The sequence below is a fragment of the Cebus imitator genome, unplaced genomic scaffold (genome assembly GCF_001604975.1).
Source record: "Cebus imitator isolate Cc_AM_T3 unplaced genomic scaffold, Cebus_imitator-1.0 Scaffold658, whole genome shotgun sequence".
Lineage (NCBI taxonomy): Eukaryota > Metazoa > Chordata > Mammalia > Primates > Cebidae > Cebus > Cebus imitator.
Window position 1 is genome coordinate 1,270,723 of NW_016107973.1, and position 18,931 is coordinate 1,289,653.

The 18,931-nt window shown below is 45.1% G+C and overlaps 1 protein-coding gene and 1 long non-coding RNA gene across 7 annotated transcripts in view; one reads left to right on the plus strand and one right to left on the minus strand.

The window, feature by feature from the left end:
• Positions 1–6,897, minus strand: part of LOC108295761 — a 77,387-nt gene extending 70,490 nt beyond the window's left edge. For both annotated transcript variants that reach the window (XR_001821578.2, XR_005198256.1), the window contains exon 1: positions 6,786–6,897. This is a non-coding gene — a long non-coding RNA (uncharacterized LOC108295761). The remainder of the gene's footprint in view (positions 1–6,785) is intronic.
• On the plus strand, positions 6,619–18,042 carry SLC25A53 (solute carrier family 25 member 53). Of its 5 annotated transcripts, none has more exons than XM_037734721.1 (3): positions 6,619–7,273; positions 8,751–8,932; positions 14,674–17,196. In XM_037734721.1, the coding sequence occupies exon 3, from the start codon at positions 14,705–14,707 to the stop codon at positions 15,626–15,628; it is 924 nt and encodes a 307-aa protein (XP_037590649.1). In that variant the 5' UTR covers positions 6,619–7,273; positions 8,751–8,932; positions 14,674–14,704; the 3' UTR covers positions 15,629–17,196. The 5 variants fall into 5 exon arrangements, 4 of the variants coding, with proteins under 4 accessions (XP_037590649.1, XP_037590650.1, XP_017373544.1 ...); XM_037734722.1 differs by having other exon boundaries at positions 8,756–8,932; XR_001821579.2 differs by lacking the exon at positions 14,674–17,196 and adding an exon at positions 17,434–18,042 and having other exon boundaries at positions 7,164–7,273.
• The last annotated feature ends 889 nt before the right edge of the window (positions 18,043–18,931 follow it).

Here is an 18,931-nt window from a genome sequence, read left to right on the forward strand (position 1 = left end):
TAGTAGTAGGAGACCTGGAGGAAGCATGGTGACCAGCTGTGAACAATATTCACAACTCCAGCTACAATTTTCTCTGCTCTGGAGCAGTTTATAGAAGATGAGTTATTTCCAGCATGGACAGAAGTTGCTGCTTTCAGGACACTTTCTGCAGACAGTGACATTCATTCTAATGACTTGCATCAGAAGCTCCTGCTGAGCCTTCATTACAGGTCTGGCATTTGTCATCATCCATGACCACTCTGTTTGAGGGCATATCCTTGCAGTGATATAGAAGCCTCTGTCTTTCAGCCTTTGCAAAAATTTCCCTATGGTAGTAGGATCTCAAAGCTCATCCCCTAGCCTCATAATTCATGTCTGGCTTGTTCTTATACTTTCCCCAAAGCTTACAGATAGTGTGTGAACATGGAGGCTTAAATATGCCCTTTTCTCCCTGAGTCCCTGTAATGTAACTGGACAAGCACTTTTTTGACTTTGAGGCTTTGCCAGAGCACACCAGAACCATTCAATTAGAGCTAGGCTCTATCAATCAATCAGGGCTCAGCGGCATTGACCAATCAGGGCTCAGCTGTGCCAGCCAATCAGAACTTGGCAATTTCAATCCTTTGTTTGCATAAATGTGCTTTATTAGGAAGTTCGGAGGGAACGTTCACTATTAAACCCTACCACTCCCTTCAATGCAATTGGTTTCACACCCAAGGCATCCTCTCCTGGGATTGCCAAGTGTTCACTGGCACAACAAGGGTTCTTTCCTCCAAATTCCTTTTCAGGGAACTTTTGTTCACACTCCTGTCCCAATGGCTCAGCCAATGATGGAATTACAGTCTTTGAGCCACAGTCACTAGCCAAAAGTGTAAGGAGGTGACCCAGGATGCTATGGTTTGGATATGATTTGTTTTTTACCCATCCAAAATCATGTTGAAGTGTGATCCCCAATGCAGCTGATATGGGCACATCATGAAGGGCAGTGATTTTAGTGACTTAGCTATCACTAGAGAGTGTTAGTTCTCTCTAGAGAGGGTTGTTACAAAGTCAGGACATCTCTTGGGTTATCATTACACTTGTCCTCTTCCTGTTTGATCTTATCTGCTATATTATGAGGCAGCACGGAAGCCCTCACAGGAGCCAGGACCATGTGCAGAATACCCTCCGCTACACCAGGAGCAAGTGCCTCAGGAGTGTCTAAGCACCACAGAAATCCAAAGGCTCTTTTCAGAGCTAGGGCACTTGGCCTGAAGGACCTGTAGCCTGCCAAGGGGAATGGGGGGACCAGCTGGAGGGTGTGGGGGTGGTTGGCATCCTTCCAATTTGGAGCTGGGGGTGGGGGCAGGTCTCATGTGGCTATGGTGTCCTGCCCATTTTTCATGCATTCTTTTTTGTGAACCAAACATTGTCAGCTCTCATATATATAGAGCACAGTTTGCTCCAAGAGAATGTGGTGGATTTTCCACAGTTGTGGGCCATTTATTCAGTTTCCTAAATAGTCATTTTTATTAGTTATTTTTCTAGGTTCTCATTTATGGGCATTTTTTCATGTTACTCATTTTTTTCCTTTCTTGTTCTCATGCTCTCTGGAGTATATGGTGGGATTTCCCCAACTTTCATTGTGTGTGATGTGTCAACAGATCATGTCCAGGAGCGAATCCAGCTGACTTTTCCTAGGTAAGAGGTTTAGGGGATTTTCAATGATCTAAAACAAAGTCGATCACCACTCTATTGCTTTAGAAAAAATATTTTTCATATGCGTTTGTAATTTATGTTAACATTATGTGATGGGTTTTTAAGTATTACTTTAAATTGGATTTTAAAATAAATTAATCAAAATTTCTGTTCTAATAATTTTGAAGTGAGTATTGGCATATGTAAATTACAGAAAAGATTTTAGGGTTCCTCCTAGTTTTTAGAAGTGTAAAGTTGTCCTGAGAAAAACTGTTCTAGTTATGTAATCATTTGCAAGACAATCAGATCAGTTGAAAACACTTAGCCCCCTTTTCAGTGATTAAGCCGTTTTAAAAGTCCAATGCCAAATATTCATAAAGACTTTGAAATCATACCACTGATAGAAAGCTTTTTTGTCACCTTCCTGGCCCTTATAGGAATGACAATAGCATTTCATCTTCAAACGTGGTGTTGGGCTTTTGTTTGAGGTCAGTAGCATCTTTTCTTTTCTAGGCATTTTAGGTAACGTAAGGGATACCAAATATTCACACATGCCATTAACAATCTTTGAGATTTACATTTTCAAAAAAATGGCCAAAGGGCCTCATGAGCTCCCACCGCAAATGGAAGAAGACAGGAAATCAAAACTTATTCAAGGAAGGGATAAGTGTCCATAAGAAATCAGTACTCCCCAAAAGTCACACAAACATTAAACCGAGAGGGAATGGTTTCCTGACAAGGAATGTAACCCATGGCGTCAGGGTGAAAGCACAGAATTTGAACTTAAAGGCCAAAAGGTGGAGTGGCCTTTGTTGTTATTCCCACAGGGGCAGTTTGAGCAGATATAGGAATTTAACTTTGTTCAGGTCAGATTTTTGGTTATTTTGCCAAGAAGAGTTTTAAGGCTAGCTGTTACACTATTATGTGTCTTTTTACACATTTAACTTTTCTATCAATTGGTTAGAATAAGAAATCTCTAAAATTCTTTTAACAAAATTTAGGAGGCTAATTTAAAGGATCGATCTTTTGGCCATTGACAATTAGAATTCTCAACAGTGTACTAAACTTCAATAGCAACTGGATGCAATAGCCTTCTCAAAGAAGAAGTAATCCCAAAGACTACTCCTGTTCTCCTACATAGGCTAAGATAACAAATGACTCCCAGGATTGCAGTTTGCCAGCACTCACTAGCTAGACCAGTGGTCCCCAACCTTTCTGGCAGTTTCTTGGAAGACAATTTTTCCATGGACTGGCATTATGAGGATGGTATTGGGATGATTCAAGCACATTACATTAATTGTGTACTTTATTTCTATTATTTTCACATTGTAATATATATTGAAATAATTATACGACTAACCATAATGTAGAATCAGTGGAAGCCCTGAGTTTGTTTTCTTGCAACTAGACGATCCCATCTGAGACTAATGGGAGAGGGTGACATGTCATCAGGAATTAGATTTCCATGAGTGTGCAACTGAAGATCCCTTGCATGTGCAGTTCACCATAGAGTTCTCTCTCCTATGACACTCTAATGCTGCTGACCTAACAGGAGGTGGAGCTCAGACGGTAATGCCAGTAATGGGGAGTGGCTCTAAATATAGATGAAGCTTCTGTTGCTCACTGACGAACACCTCCTGCTGTACGGCCCGATTCCTAACAGGCCACGGACCTGTGCCGGTCCCTGGATTATGGATTGGTGATCCTTGCCCTAGCCAATAAAGTTTGAGATGACAAAAGCCCCTTAAGGATGGGACTTCTAATGACAAACTCTGCCAAGAGCTTGGCATATTCTAAACAAAATAAGATCTCTTCTCTTCCCAGCGAAGAGATTTGTTAGACCAGACGCCTACCGCTGTGACCCAAAAATCACTTGTCATGGATGGTGGAGAGCAAGAGGGAGTGCTTCCTCTTGTTCACAAATAAAGCTCTCAAGAACACAGATCAAGACGAGAGGGAACTTTATCCTATAACCCTCTATGAACAACACAGAAATACAAAGATGAAGGAATACACTGCTTCTGGCAGGAAAGGGATCCGAAAATATGAATATTCACACCACAAAGTAGTATAAGGTGTAACAGAGTTTCTACAGCCAGATTAGACACACAAAAGTCTTTTTTCTGCCAGGCATAATACCTTGTAGAGGAGACAAACAGAGAGATTTGTTTTGTACCATTTGCCTGACTGGGTTGTACAGAGAGAGAAACTGAGAGTCTGATTGGTAAGAAATTCTTACCGTTTTGCCAGCTTGTCAGGTTCCTGCATTCCCTTAACTGGAGGTTCCAGAAGAGTGGAGTGGCTTTGGTGACCCTGCTCGCTATACCAAACTGTGTGAAGGTTTGCTGAGAAATCAACTCATGAAAGGCAGATTAGCAGGAGAAAACACATACAAATTTATTTAACGTATATACATGGCAGCCTTCAGAACAAAAGCAGAAATATGCAGGGGAAATTGTTTGTATGCTTATGTTCAACAAAGTGTGGGTAGCCCTGTAGAAGTATGATGGGACAAAAAGGCTATGATCTAATGCCAATCTGGTAGGGCCTGTCTAGCTAGACTGTGCTTGGTCTCTCTGAACACACATTTCTCCCTCCTGGGTATGGGGCAGGACCCTCTCTGTAATGGGGGTCTTGTGACTTGCAGTCAAACAAGGTAGGGTAGGTCATTTCTTTATGGCCACTTTTACACAAAAAAGGTGGAAGAAAAATTAGAAAATTATTTTTAGGTTTTGTGACTATCTTTAGAAAAAAGGGCTTCTGGTTTCTAGGACCCTCCTTGGGGAAGAGGGATTCTGCTCTGTACAGTTAGCTCCTAGGGCAGAATGGGACTGAGAGACAGGAGGACCCAGAACATCAGAGAAAGCCCTTTACATCTGACACTACTACTGGGCCTTCATTTTGGGGCATTGTGCTCTGAGCCCAAACAATAGAAGTCAACTGCATGTGCAAGTTCAACAGTTACAATTTCTTCTTTCCTCAAGAAACACAATAAAGCCCAAGAACACAATATAGCCCAATTTTTGGCCACGGTAAGACTAGGATCACCTTTCCTTAAGCTTCCAATAACATCTTCCTAGTTTCCATCTGAAAACTCACCACAAGCACCATTAACAGTCATAGTTCTAGCAATATATTGATGACCATGATACATGTATTCTCTAAGTCAGAGATCCTTTCTTTACATCAAATAATTATTTTCTTAACCCTCACTTGAATTGCATTTGGCATCCATATTTCCCCCAGCTGTCTCCTAAAGGCACTCTATGCTTCTTGTGTCATGCACGTCAAAATGCTTCCAGCCTCTATCCATAACCTAGTTCCAAAGCCGCTCACTCTTTCAGGTGTTGGCTATCAGATCACTCCACTGCTTAGCAACAGAATTCCTATTGGTTTGCTCTGTAATCCTGACAATATACCACAGATCTGGTGGCTTAAACAGCAGAAATTAATTGTTCACAGTTCTGGAGGCTGGAAGTCCAAATCAAACTGTCAGCTGGGTTGGTTCCTTCTGAGCAGTAAGAGGGAAGGATCTCTTCCAGGGATATTTCTTTGGCTTGTAGATGGCCCACTTTTCCATATGCCACTTCACATTTTTTTTCCTGTCCGCACACCTCTGTGTTTGAATCTCCCCTTTTGATAGACACAATGCACGCTAGCCATTTTGGGTTAGAGCCCACCCTAATGAATGTAATTTTACTTAAGTACCCCAGTAAAGAACCCATCTTCATGTAGAAGAGGGGCAAGAAGTCAGGAGTTCATTAGATGTATTTGGTGGTGTTGGAGGGGAAGGACACATTTGAACCCATGGGACACAGGAATCCTGAGTTGTAGGTGGGAATATCTCTTGCTTCTTCCATTATTTTAAGAGAACACTGGTGACTGATGAAGGGATACAAGGTGACTCCTACCCATCTTTTTTTCAAGACTACTTGAATGTTGAGTAATTTCACACACACACACACACACACACACACACACACACACACACACACATCTGGTTTATTCCATGAAGTTCTCTAGATATAACGAGAGTGAAAAAGCTAATAGACATTGTTAGAGACACAATGTTGATCTGACTAATCCTTATAAAGGAAAATCTAGGAATATAAGAGACAGAAATGACCATATAGTAAAGGTATTAAATAGAAAATTATTAAATGAAAATAATTACTGTCCTTGATGCAACTTGCGCTATAGATATATTAGAGTTGACAATGTTTAGTTCTCAGTGAAATAATTCATGAAAAGTTGTCAAGATGCCAAAAACCACCTGCCCCTCCCCTTTATTACCTCCCCCAGGAGGTAATAATAACCCATTAACCTCATGGCCTCAGGTCTCAATCACACCCCCTTGTCAACGTTTCCCCTGTTATTTCTCAGATTCTTACGTGAGCTCAGAAACTAGCGTTCGCCTTTATTTTACTTGCAGCCTCTCAACAGGTGCCTGCCACGAGAAAATTAGCCTCTGGGGTACGGCCGACTTTTGTTCACTGGGGGTCGCAGATCCCAGTCCTCAGGGCCTCAAGACTGGGCCACAAAGGAAGAAAACGAAGGATTGGAAGCAGCCTCATCCGAAAACTTGATACTTCTCCTCCACCGCCTCCACTGTCACCAGGCGGGAAATTCCCTCTCCCATCTTCTAAACAGAAGCCAAAGTGCCTCCTGCCGCCCCCCCTCCCCCCGACCCCCTTACATTTCCTCGGAGAAACAGTCCGCCTACCAGCTCTGTGCAATCAGCCGCACAGAATTCAAGTTCGGATTCGGCTTTGGTGATCTGACAGGGAGAGAGACTAGAAATTGGACAATCTCCCCCCCTTCCCCATATTCCTTCCCAGGAAGAGATGAGGAGATGAACAACGGGTTCAAGACAGCTTCCGATCATCCCCTCCCGCCCCTTGCCACCTCCCCAAACACCACCCTCCCCACCTCCGACCCCCAACAACACCGCCGCCCACCTCAATCCAGGCAAATCCTAAATCCTACCCAGGTGAACCACAACTCCTTCCTCAGCGCAACCAGGCCATGGGAGTGCCCCATGCCCTGCCTCGCAGTTGCCGAGTCTCCAAACAGGGGCGGCGCTTCCCCGACCCCTCTCCGCGCAGGGCAATCGCGCGCTCTTTCTTTACCTGCGCTTCACTGGTGGGCAGCCTGTGCTCCCGCGTCGACAGCTCTGTTTCAACGCCTTCCGGTCCCCGTAGCTCTGCAGGGGAACAGGATCTCTGGCGCCTCGTCGGCCGCTAAACGACCCGGGGCTGCCCGCCCCAGCGAGTCTTTCGCAGGGCCGCCCAGCGAGGGGTAGCCGAGTCGAGGCAGCGCGGTTCCCAAGGCAGCCACGGCTGCGCCCAGCCTCCAGTTCGGCCCTCCGGGCAGCCGCGGTTACTTTCAGTCTCTGCCCATTGAAACAAAAGAGCGTGAGAGCGTGACGAGCCGGGCGGCGCGGCCAATCAGTGGGGCGAAGGGAAGGTCTCCTCGCGCAGCCTCCGGCCCGAAGCTACTGCTGGCTAGAGTAGCGAGCTGGGAGCCGGCGGGCGGGGGCTGCTGCAGACAGGCGCGGGAGCCGGCGCAGCGGCAAGTGCAGGTCGGACGCACGGACCGGGCCCATTTCCCTTTCACCGTGAGTTTGCTACTACCCCGTCGCTTCCCTTCTCCCCATCCCCTTCCACCTTGGCGCTCATCCGGGCTTTGAGACCGGATGCCTTAAACACGAGGTGGGACAGAAACCAAGTGAACAATGAGAGTTCCTCACCTTTGTATAGGGGGAAGTGGGGAAAGAGCGTTTCCTGTGTGCTTTCTGTGTGCAGATGCGCCTGCAAGGACATCTTCTTCTCAGCAGCCTTGTGAAGGAGGTAGCAATGTGCCCATTTAACAGGAAAGGACTGAAGCACCCAGACAGCACAGTTAGGAAGTGCAGAGCTAAGAGCTCACACCCAAGTCAACATGTCTGACTTCAAAGACTGCCCCTTGCCAACACTCCTCTATTCTGTCAGATTAAGGGTTAGTGGGGAAAAACCAAAGCCAGGATGGGAGGACCAACTTGGGATTGCACAGAATTAGTGAGCAAGGACTGTTATTTCCTTTTCACAGATGAAGAAACTGAGCCAAAGGGAGAGAGGTTACGAGTCTTGCCCTGTATCTTGCCCTGAGTTAAGCATCCAACTTAGCACTCCTCTGTTGCTCTCTAGATGCTAATTCTTTGCCCTGCAGCGCTGCCTGGAGAGCATTTTTGCACAGGTAATCTCAAACCATCTCAATAGCAGTCTCAGTGTGATGACAGTGGTGAGGGAGAAGGTGAGGAGGTAGTGGGGAGAGGGCTGAGGGCAAATGGAGGCAGCCTTTATGGTGCCCATTGTACAGAAGTGGAAGCTCTTCTTGGCACTTTTCTTTCTTTCGTTTTTTGTTAATACTTTTTTTTTTTTGTTTTAAACACAACAAGCTGCCTGTTTTATAAAAGCAACATGATTTCTACAGCCCTTTGCAAACCCAAAGGAGGCAAGGCTCAGAGAGGTACAATGATTTGTCTGAAGTTACAAGGTGAAGCCAAAATTTGGATCTAGTCTCTGAATCCAGAACCCATGCTATTAATCAAAATATGAGTACAAGGTGGGCTGCCTCAGAGTCATTTTGGAGAGCTTGTAATAAATGCAGATTCCCGGGCCTTCCCCCTGGGGGATTTTAATATACTAGGACTAGGGGTGAAGAGTGTGATTTGTAGTTTTAACTAGTTCTGTAGTTGATTCTCAGGTGTAGGGAGATTCGTGAACCACTGTTCTAAACACCACCTGTGATGTTGAAGGTTATAAGTAAATGGGCCTGCTGTTGGTGTATTTGTCCATGGCATGTCTGTCATGACATGTAACTCCAGAGCGCAGGCTCCTACCCGAGGTCCTTCCTAGAATTGTATGCAAAGAATCTGGCCTCCGTACATTTTTCTGAGTCCACAGTTCTGCAGATTTTCAAATGGGTTTGTCATAAGGCCTTCCTTCTTCAAGTCATGCTTGAAGAAGAAGTATGAGAAATAAAACCCCATTTAACCTAACCCCCAAACCACAGCTGTCTGTCACTGATATAGCTCTTTCATTTCCCGGCTCAAGGACAGGTTGCTAGGTTGCCCTTCTGTGAGCTCTTCAGGGGACTTCTCCTTTGCTGGATTTGGCATCACTGGCCCCAGAGAAGGAGCAACTCCATGGAAACGGCATGCAGGGCTGTCCAAAGTGAATGACCATGAAGGCAGTGGCTGGAAAACTGCTCCACTTTTCTCTGGCTTAGAGAGCAGGTATTACTTCCTTTATGTACAGTGTGTCTAGGAGGCTCTTGTGGGGCTTGTTCTTGACTTCTGATGCTTAGAAACAACTAAACAGTCTGATACCCTTTGGCTGCTGTTAGCTTCTTCTTCAGCCTGCCAAGGTACTTCACTTTCTCTTTTCCGCCCTCTTATTTACATCACCAAGATCGAGAGTTCCTTGGAGTAAACAATGCAAATTTGGAGATGAATCACCTTCCGTCTCAGGATCATGGCCTGTGAATGGAACAGTGGGGTAGTAGTGGTGGAGGGTGGAAAGTGTGGATGTATGGAGAAGGCAGGTTGCTCACCTGGCACACTCAGGGGTGATGCTGGCAGTAGCTCTTAGGTTTCTTTCAGACTTTTGCTTCTGCTCCCCTGGCCGGTAACATCTGACTCTCGCCTCCCAGAAGACTCCTGTTCAGTGTTTAAATTGGCTTCATCACCAAATTAGGTATTTGCTGCTGGACTTGGTAGGGGTAGAATCACATAAGACCAAGAATAGATCTCAGAGCTCTGACAAAAGTAATGACAGGAAATGGATTGTGTAAAGGTGTCAGGGCTGGGCTACTGGAACAAAGCGAGGGACTCTGTGCAGGGATGCGGGGAGTATTTGCAGCATGGCTCCAGATGGATACAGGACATCCCATCTCTGGCCTCATGTGTATGAGTGTGATCCAGTTGATGGCTTTAGTGAGACCACATTTTCTAATTTCAATAAATAAACCTTAAAAGCTTGAAGGTTTGAAGATAAAGCTTTCAGATGAAACAATAATAGCTGCCCTTGGCTGCCTGCCTCCTTTGTGCCAGGAACTTTCTATCTGTTACCTCATTTAAGCTTCTCAGCAACCCTGTTGAGACAGACAGTGTATCCCATTTTGCTGAGAGGGAAACTGAATTTCAGTGACATTAAGTAGCTTGTGTAAAGTTTTACAACTTGTAAGTGGAGGCACTGGGACTTCAGGCCAGGGATGTCAAACTCCAAAGCCCATGAAAACTCTTCTTTGCTGTCTTCCAAACAAGCAGTCTAAAATGCATTCTGCAGATGACCCAGCTCATTAGACCAGTTGCAGCCTTTACAACAATTTAGTTGTTATCTTGCCTTTATTCCTATTATCTCATTTTTAAAAAAATGAAATTAATAATATAACTTATAGAGCAACTTAAATGCCAGGTGCTGTGCTAAGCACTTTCCACACTTTGCCTCATGCGTCCTTCATGACAATCATTTTACATATAAGGATATTGAAGATCAGAGAGGTGAAGAAACTTGGTCAAGGTCATAAAGCTAGGAAGTGACAGAGTGAAATTCAAACCTAGGGCTGGCTGAATCCAGAGCCCATGTGTGTGCCCTACAACACAATGCAGTGGGGAAGACAAATGTGGTATTCATTCTAAATGGGCTCCTCTCTGTCAGCCACAGCTCTATCTCTTTCTCAGCACATGGGGTAGGCCAGCCCCAAGCACAACTCACACTTTTAAGCCCATGTGCCTTAGGCCACTTCCTCAGCCTAGAATCCTTGCCCTCACTCCTCTACCTAACAAGAGGCTATTCTATGCTACTCGATTAAGGATTGAGTCATATGCCTCTTCTCAGGTGGAATAAATTGCTCTTGTCTTTTTGCTTCTAACTTCATTAGCGTACCCTTTATTGTCTTTCTGTAGAGTTTAGCTCATTACTGACCTGTCTCCCTTACTAGATTCCCAAGCTCTTGAGGGCAGGCACCAAGTTCTATTCACTCTAGCTCCATGGTGGTTTACCCACAATGATTTAGTGGATGATCAATACATGTTTGTGAGTTGACCAAAGGACTGGCTGAGAGATGCCCCAATCGAACAGACAGATGCATTCATTTGTGGCTGGATCCTGGAGCAGTCACACAGGCTACCCATGTGGACTAGACTGGCTGGGAGAGTCTGGAATCCCCTGGGCTCATTTTACTAGGCTGTAAACATAGGAGGCACGTCATAGGGTACAGGTGATATCTGCTCAAGGCCAATTCTAGGTCCATTCTGTGGTCTGTACTTTAGAATTCATGTGAAGGGGCCAGGCTCTCCTAGTTTGTTTATGTTGTGCCTTCCCATTCATGGAAGAAAGGGCTTCCCTGCCTCCCCCAGAAACACAAGATTCATTCCCACATGTCACTTTATCTGCTTCTGGCTGTTCTGAGAGTGTCCTGAAGGAGTATATGCCCTGTGGAGACAGATAGTGAGGTCCTGAAGCATTTTTTTTTTTTTTTGATACTTTTTATCGAGGCCTCCATGTTATGGATTCTCAACCACTTTATCTCATTTTATGTTATTAATCTCTGCCACAACGTTTTGAGGTCGGTCTTAATGTCCCTGTTTTGTAACTGAATAAACTGAGACTGAATGAAATGTCTTGCCCAAGGTTCACACAACTAAATAAGTGGCAGAGGCAAAATTCAGTCTCAGGTCTGTCTGCTCCCAAAGCCTGGCATCTTAACAGAAAATACATAGGAGAAACACGAACTCCCCCTCTCCCCATAAAATGGAAAGGATTGTATTTATAAGATGGATTACATATTTAAGGTGAGATGTTTCTTAATTATTGTTCACCTTTAATCCCCCAAGATGATTTTTAAAAATGGCAGAAGGAGTTGGGAATTGAAAAGTACAATTCCTCTATCAATTATTGACCTGAATGCCCCCATATCAACACCCTCTGACAGATACCTTTTGGAGATGACTACAGATTATTTTGCCCTTTCTGCTCCATTTACAGCTCAGGTGGGTAAGTCTCCAGATATCATTGAATTTCTAATGGTCACACATCAAGTTAATAACAAAACTCACTTAGAATACTGGTATCCCATACTACCCCACCCGATTCCTGGCCTTGCTGGGGTAGGTGCAATAGTCGGGAGTCCTTGCACTGCCAAATCATAGCCCAGTTTTCTTTCTGCTACATCATCCTACCTCATGGCATCAGTGAATACATGTTTATAAATGGTAGGGAGGAAGTGGAACATTACTGCACTGTGAGGTAGAAGAGGGGACAAACATTTACCTCACCACCTGTACTTATTTAGGTGCAGGTTAAGACTTGGGGAAGAAGACCTTTGGTAGGAGAGCTGAAGACTGTTGGGGCTCCTGTGGATTTAGCAGCCTGGGTATCTGGGAGGAGTCCCCTTTGGCTCTGGAGAAATGAAGTGGGGCTGCCAGGGGACAGAGGTGCCCCAGAGGGATGCAAATAGTTGGCCTCTTGAGCTTTGATTCCTGCTTAGTTCTCAGCTAAAGAGTCAAAGGCAGAGGGGCCCTCCCAGTGTACTGGCCATGAGCATGAAGAAGGCTGAGGCTTAAGGCCATCATGGAATGTGGGGGAAGGGGAAGGTGGTGATGGGCAGAGCACAGGAAGTTGAGCCTCCATCTCCCTCCACCAAGAGGTGAGTTGGCTCGAGGGGAGGGGAGTGGCGGCAAAGTGAGATTGTGGGAAAATGTACAGAGCAAGGCGGAATAGGAATGAGATTGTGGGGATATGGATGGAACAGGGTGGGATAGGAATGAGACTGTGGGGATATGGATGGAATAGGGTGGGATAGGAATGAGACTGGGGATATGGGTGGAATAGGGTGGGATAGGAATGAGACTGTGGGGATATGGATGGAGTGGAGTGAGGTATAAATGCGACTGTGAGCATATGAATGGAGCAGGGGGTATAGAATGAGATTGTGGGGATGTGGATGGAGCGGAGCAGGGGATAGTAATGGGATTGTAGGGAGTTGGATGGAGGAGGGGGATAGGAATGGGATTGTGGGGATGTGGATGGAGCAGGGGATAGGAATGAGGTTATGGGGATGTGGATGGAGCAAGGGGAAAAGTAATCAGATTGTGGGGAGTTGGATGAAGGAAGGGGCATAGGAATGTGATTGTAGGGAGATGGATGGAGCGGGGGTGGGGGGGATAGGGATGGGATTGTGGGGAGATGGAGCAGGGGGCACAGGGATGCCATTGTGGGGAGATGGAGCAGGGGGGATGGGGTGGGGTTGTGGGGAGATGATGGAGCAGGGGGGATAGGAATGGGATTGTGGGGATGTGGATGCGGCAGGGGGACAGGAATGAAACTGAGGATACAGACAGAGCAGGAGGGATAGGAATGGGTTTGTGGGGAGATGGATGGAGGAGCGGGGATAGGAATGGGATTGTCGAGGTGTGGATGGAGCAGGGGGAAGGGGCTAGAGAGGAGGAGCAGAGCTGATGGGAGTGATTCTGGAGGGACAGCACGCCAAGGCAGATTCTGGGCCTGGCAGCCCCGGAAAGGCTGCACTGGGCTTCTTGCAGTATGTGGTGTCTACTCCTCCCTGGGGACTTCAGCCTGTACTCTCTGGTTCCCCATCACCCTGCTAGCTTAATTAGAGTCCCAATCTTCATGCCCCCTACCACATAGCCCAGGGTTCTGTGTGAAACCTGTGGGTCTGCAGTTCCTGCCAGGCTTCCTGTCCCTGTCACTGTAGATGGGAGCCCTCCAGTCTGGCTATCATGCCCCTTCCCCTCTTCCCTGTCCTTCTGCCCCACACCCACACAGCTCTGTGCTCCTTTCCCTGAGGTAACACCTCTGGCTGCTGCACACCCTGTCTCGTCAGCCCAGGGACCCCCTCTTTCCTCCCCAGCAAATTCCCTCAGATCTGCATGAGCATTCATTTTTTTTTTTTTTTTAATCCCAAAGTTTCTTCATATGTCCTGGCTTCCAAGTTGCTTCTCATGCTAGCCATCTGCTTCCTGGTCTTTCTGGGGTAAGGAGCAATAGTTCGGAGTCCTCGCACTGCAAATTGTATCTAGTACAGTGGTTCTGAGCCGGGAGCAGTTTTGCCTCCCAGGAGACTTTTGGCAAGGTCTGGAGATATTTTTGGTCATCACAGTGGGTTAGTCACCACTGGTGCTACTGGCACACACTTAGCTGAAGCCAGGGAGCCTCTGACCATCCTCCAATGCACAGGACAGACGCCAAGGATAAAAATTATCCTGCCCAAAATGTCAATAGCACTGAGGTTAAGAAACCCCGCTCTATTATATAGCTACAGATCTGCAAGGTTAGGCTTGGAAATTGCCAGGTGCTGAGCCTTTAGGCACTGAACTTTCAGGAGCAGCTGCTCTTTCCTTTCCTCACTTGCCAGACGGGGGCTGGGCGTTGCCATGAAACAGCTACAACTTGGGCAGGAATCTATGGAGAGAAAGGCAGGGGGAAGATTCTCCCTCCCCAAATTTAATACCAACTTTTAGAGAAAGCATTGCACTTCAACTGTTAAATGTCTTTCTGCCTCTACAAGATAGTGCCAGTTTTTTTTTTGTTTTTGTTTGTGTTTTTTTTGCAAACAGAATAGTAACTTATTATTCTCGTAGTTTGTAAAATGCATAGTTTCGTGTTGTGAAAGTTGATGCATTAAGTTTTGGAGTCTTCCCCTCCTCTGTTTCATGTTCTTCAGTTGTAATCCTTCTTTGAATATTGGTATATTTTGCTGTGTCAGCAAAGTACTGTAGTGGTGGCTCTGTCCAAAAAGAAAAAAAAAAAAAGAAACTGATTGCCTCTCTTTTAATGTAAGGTTAATGAATTCTTAATTTCTTAAGGGTGTGCTTATTTATCAGAAACTGGCTCAAAGAGTTGCTTGTTTCCTTTGACCTGAGTTTTTTAGGATTTTTTTCTAACTAAGCAATGAAGATTCTTGCCAACAGATTTAAATGGTCAGTCTAATCTCTTTTTTTTCCACCCTTGCCAGTTTCTTCCATCTGCTCCCAGTTGTCTTCAGCATGGGGGAGCAGAACCACTCTCCTGGGAATGAGCTTCCGCACAGGAGGAGAGCAGAGATTCCCGGAAAGAAAAGCTGGCACTCCCAGGCCTACGCCCTTGGGGCTGTTTCCAACTTTATGTCTACTTTTCTGACCTTTCCTATCTATAAGGTTGTGTTCCGGCAACAGATCCATGCCATGGCAGTGTCAGAGGCTGTGAGACAGCTTTGGCACGAAGGTCCTCAATACTTCTACCGGGGAATCTACCCTCCTCTTCTCTCCAAGACGTTGCAAGGGACTCTTCTGTTTGGGACTTATGATAGCTTGCTGTGCTCTCTCTCTCCTGTTGGGCCACATACTCTGGGACATCGCTGGGCTGCAGGGCTCATGTCTGGTGTGGTGGAGGCTGTGGCACTCAGTCCCTTTGAAAGGGTGCAAAATGTGCTCCAGGATGGTCGCAAGCGAGCTCGCTTCCCCAGCACCTTCAGCATTCTCAAGGAATTCAACTCTTACGGTCTTTGGGGGCGCCTGTCACTGGGCTACTATCGTGGTTTCTGGCCTGTCCTGGCCAGGAACAGCCTGGGGAGTGCTCTATATTTTTCTTTCAAGGACCCAATCCAGGATGGCCTGGCAGAACAAGGCCTTCCCTATTGGGTTCCTGCCCTGGTGTCTGGTAGTGTCAATGGAACAATCACCTGCCTAGTTTTGTATCCTCTGATTGTGCTGGTTGCTAATATGCAGTCCCATATTGGATGGCAGAACATGCCAAGCCTGTGGGCCTCTGCCCAGGATGTGTGGAACACTCGGGGCCGAAAGTTGCTCCTGATCTACCGTGGAGGCTCCCTGGTCATCATAAGGTCAAGTGTGACATGGGGCCTCACTACAGCAATCCATGACTTCCTGCAGAGGAAGTCTCGCTCCAGGAAAGAGCTGAAGACTGACTAGCTGCAGAAAGTGTGGCCATGGAAGCTTTGGTATTCTAAATCTTCCCTGGTGGGTTCTTTACTGCTTACTTCTTTGGCTCAGTTGCCTAATACAGCCATTCTTTAGCATCTGTAAACTCAATGCATGGGAGAAGTTCCCGACTACCAACCTGTTGAGCACAGACAAAGCCCAACAGGGTTCCTTAGTCAAAAAGAAACGTTCACCCCAGTCTCTCCACAGCTTCAGTAGCCTCAGAGCCAGGAGGCCTTTAAATAACCATGTAACTCAGATTAAGCGTCATTCCTTTAAGGAATTCCTTGACAATAAGAGGAAACTTAAAAAGATGAGCTTACTTAGCACTGTGAGCTCTGCAACCCCTCTAGGTGTCCTCCAGACCAAAATGAGTGGAACTCCAACTTCAAAGAACTATGCTTGACTCTTAGGATGGGAATTTCATAAAACTTCTCAGATGGCTACATTTTTATGATATTGTTCACTTCCTCTATCACCACCCCTCACTTCTCAAGGCTGTGGATCCTACTTTCAGGGTAGTAGCTGTGGCTGGAAATCCTAAATTAGACTTGCTTAAACTCATCATGTCCCACAAGAACTAGTGGGGCTGGAGACGGGAGTGAGAAGAGGTGTGGCCCATGCATGGAAAGAATAAAAACTTTGAAAGAAGAGATTTAATTACATGCAAAATAGAAACATTTATTATTGTCTGGTTGGTGTTACCTGCCAGGATATTTCTGAGAGCAAGGGGATAACGTTGCCTAGAAACTATTTGAATTTCTCTAAGAAACCTGGAAGTGAAGTGACCATATCTCTTCACAAATAATTCCATATTTTGTTGATGTGGTAAATGTAGTTGCTATGACATAAAGATCAGAAATCTTAGCCTGTCATTCAGAGCCATTCAATATATGGTCCTCATATAACTTTCAACATATTGTCACTCCACTTACATAAACCCCAAACACTAGCCAAGGTGAACTATTCTTCTCCTCCCAAACATTCCATGAACTTTCCTATGGCCATACTTTGGCCCACACTATTCTTTCCACCTGCAGTGCTCCTTCTTCACATGCCAGTCTACCAAAATCCTTCCAGTTCCTCAAAGCTCAGCTCAGAGGTCACCTTCTCTATGGAGCCTCTTGATTTCCCCCAAATGAATGTGACATTAGTCTCTGTGATGCCCCTTTCTAACAGCACTTCATACATGGTACTGATTCCATTATGTCACTAATCTCATGTGACCCTGTGTTCTTGTATTCTTCAATACCTCCTTCTAGACTGCAAAACTTGTTGAAAGCAGGGATTCTTGTAAGCATTTTTAAATCTTCCATTGTGCCTGGGTGCTCAATAATGTTGGTTGAATTATTGAATTGATTATCAAGCTGTGATATGGTATATCCTCAGGGTGCTGTCCCTTGTACATGAAGATAATGTTATTGACTCACTGTCAGCAAGACACGTGCCTTTGGGCTGTGTTTTTGTTTTCTTTTAATAGTGGATTTAGTTTTGTGCTAATGAGAATGATGCTGCTGCTGCTGATAATAATAACAATAAAAAATTACTTTCAACTGGAATATTTGATGAGTTTGTGTTACTGATGTCATGTTTGCTATCAGCACCAGTTCGGAAACTGAAATTTCCTAAACAGAATCACACTGTATAACTGTCCCATTTGTTTCAACTCTGGGATTTTGAAGATTTCCAAGATGACATGTGTTATAGATTTCCCTTACAGATATCTTGATAATGCCCTGTACTTGCATCTCCTTACTGAACCAAATTTGTCCTTTATTTGTCTTATCTGGTTGTAGATTTAGCAGTGAGAACTTCTCACTGAACGCCACAGAAATTAAAGACACAGTTGTTGGAGGTATGATGTCAGAGAGCATTTGCCGCCAAGGTTGGCAGAAAATAGCTAGTCCAAGAGAGATGAAGACGAATTTCCACATCTGTAGATCTGGATGTGTTGGGACAGTACTCAACTTGTGGGTTCAAGGAAGTATGAACACAGAGTCTACATAATGGAGGGAAAAAGATACATTTATCTTCCAAGTACACGGTTGATTTCTACTTATGTCACTGTGTCCATCCATTTTCCATTCTTCATTTTAACATCTTATTTAGAAATAATTTCAAACATATAAAAATGTTGCAAGCATAAATAAAGCTTAAAGAACACCCATGTACCCTTTACCCAAATTCACCCATAATTAACGTTTCTCCCCATTTGCTTTATTACTTGTGCCCTCTGTCTATACACAAACAGGATATTTTTTCCCTGAACTATCTGAGAGTCGCATACATCAATTTTCAGTATTACTAGATTCAATGTTTGTAGATCCAAATTCTTTTTTAAAAGACTGTGTTTTATCTCCATGACAATGGCACAGTTATTACAGAGTATTTTAAAATGAAAACTCACATGGTATATGTGATACTGTGAAATATATACTTGGTCTTCTATCCTGTTTCCTGGCATACAACTCCTAAAATCCTTAGAGTTTCCCAAGTGATATTCTTTTTGTATGCTAATGATTGACTGATGGCTGGCAGCCCATGGTTGCTTCAGGATGGGAACTGGTCACCAGAAAGACCAAGGCACCATTAGGGGGTTGGGACTTAACAGCCTCATTCCTGATCTCCAGGGAGAAGAGAGGTGTGGAAAGTTAAGTTGATCACTAGTGGCCAATGATTTAATCAATCACATCTATGTAATGAAGCTTCCATAAAAACCCCAAAGAACCAGGTTTGGAGAGCTTCCAGATAGCTGAACATGTGGAGGTTTCTGGAGGGTGGTACCCCAGGGAGGGCATGGAAGCTCTGAGCCCCTTCCCCAGCACCTCACCCTATGCATCTCTTCATTTGTGTCCTTTGATATGTCCTTTATAATAAACCGGTAAACATTAAGTATTTTCCTGACGTCTGTGAACCTTTCTGGCAAATTAAACCCAAAGAGGAAGGTCATGTGAACTCAAATTTGAAGCCCAACTGTCAGAAGTTCTGGAGGCCTGGATTTGCAACTGGTGTCTGAGGGGCCTGGGAACAGTCTTGTGAGACCTAGTCCTCAGCTTGTGGGATATAATGCTATCTCCAGGTAGATTGTGTCAGAATTGAATTGGAGAACACCCAGCTGGTGTTCGCTACAGAACTGATTGTTCACTTAGTGTGTAGGAAGACCCCACACATTTGGACATCAAAATCTTCTGTGTTGATTGCTGTGATGTGAGAGCAAAGGAAAAAGTTTGTGTGTTTTCCCTTCAGAGTGTATTTTAAAGCTAAATTGGTAATAATTGCTTAAATTTACTATAT

What these genes read in the sequence shown, in the direction of transcription:
- SLC25A53 (XM_037734721.1), top strand. Translation starts at nt 14,705, where the DNA reads ATGGGGGAGCAGAACCACTCTCCTGGGAATGAGCTTCCGCACAGGAGG.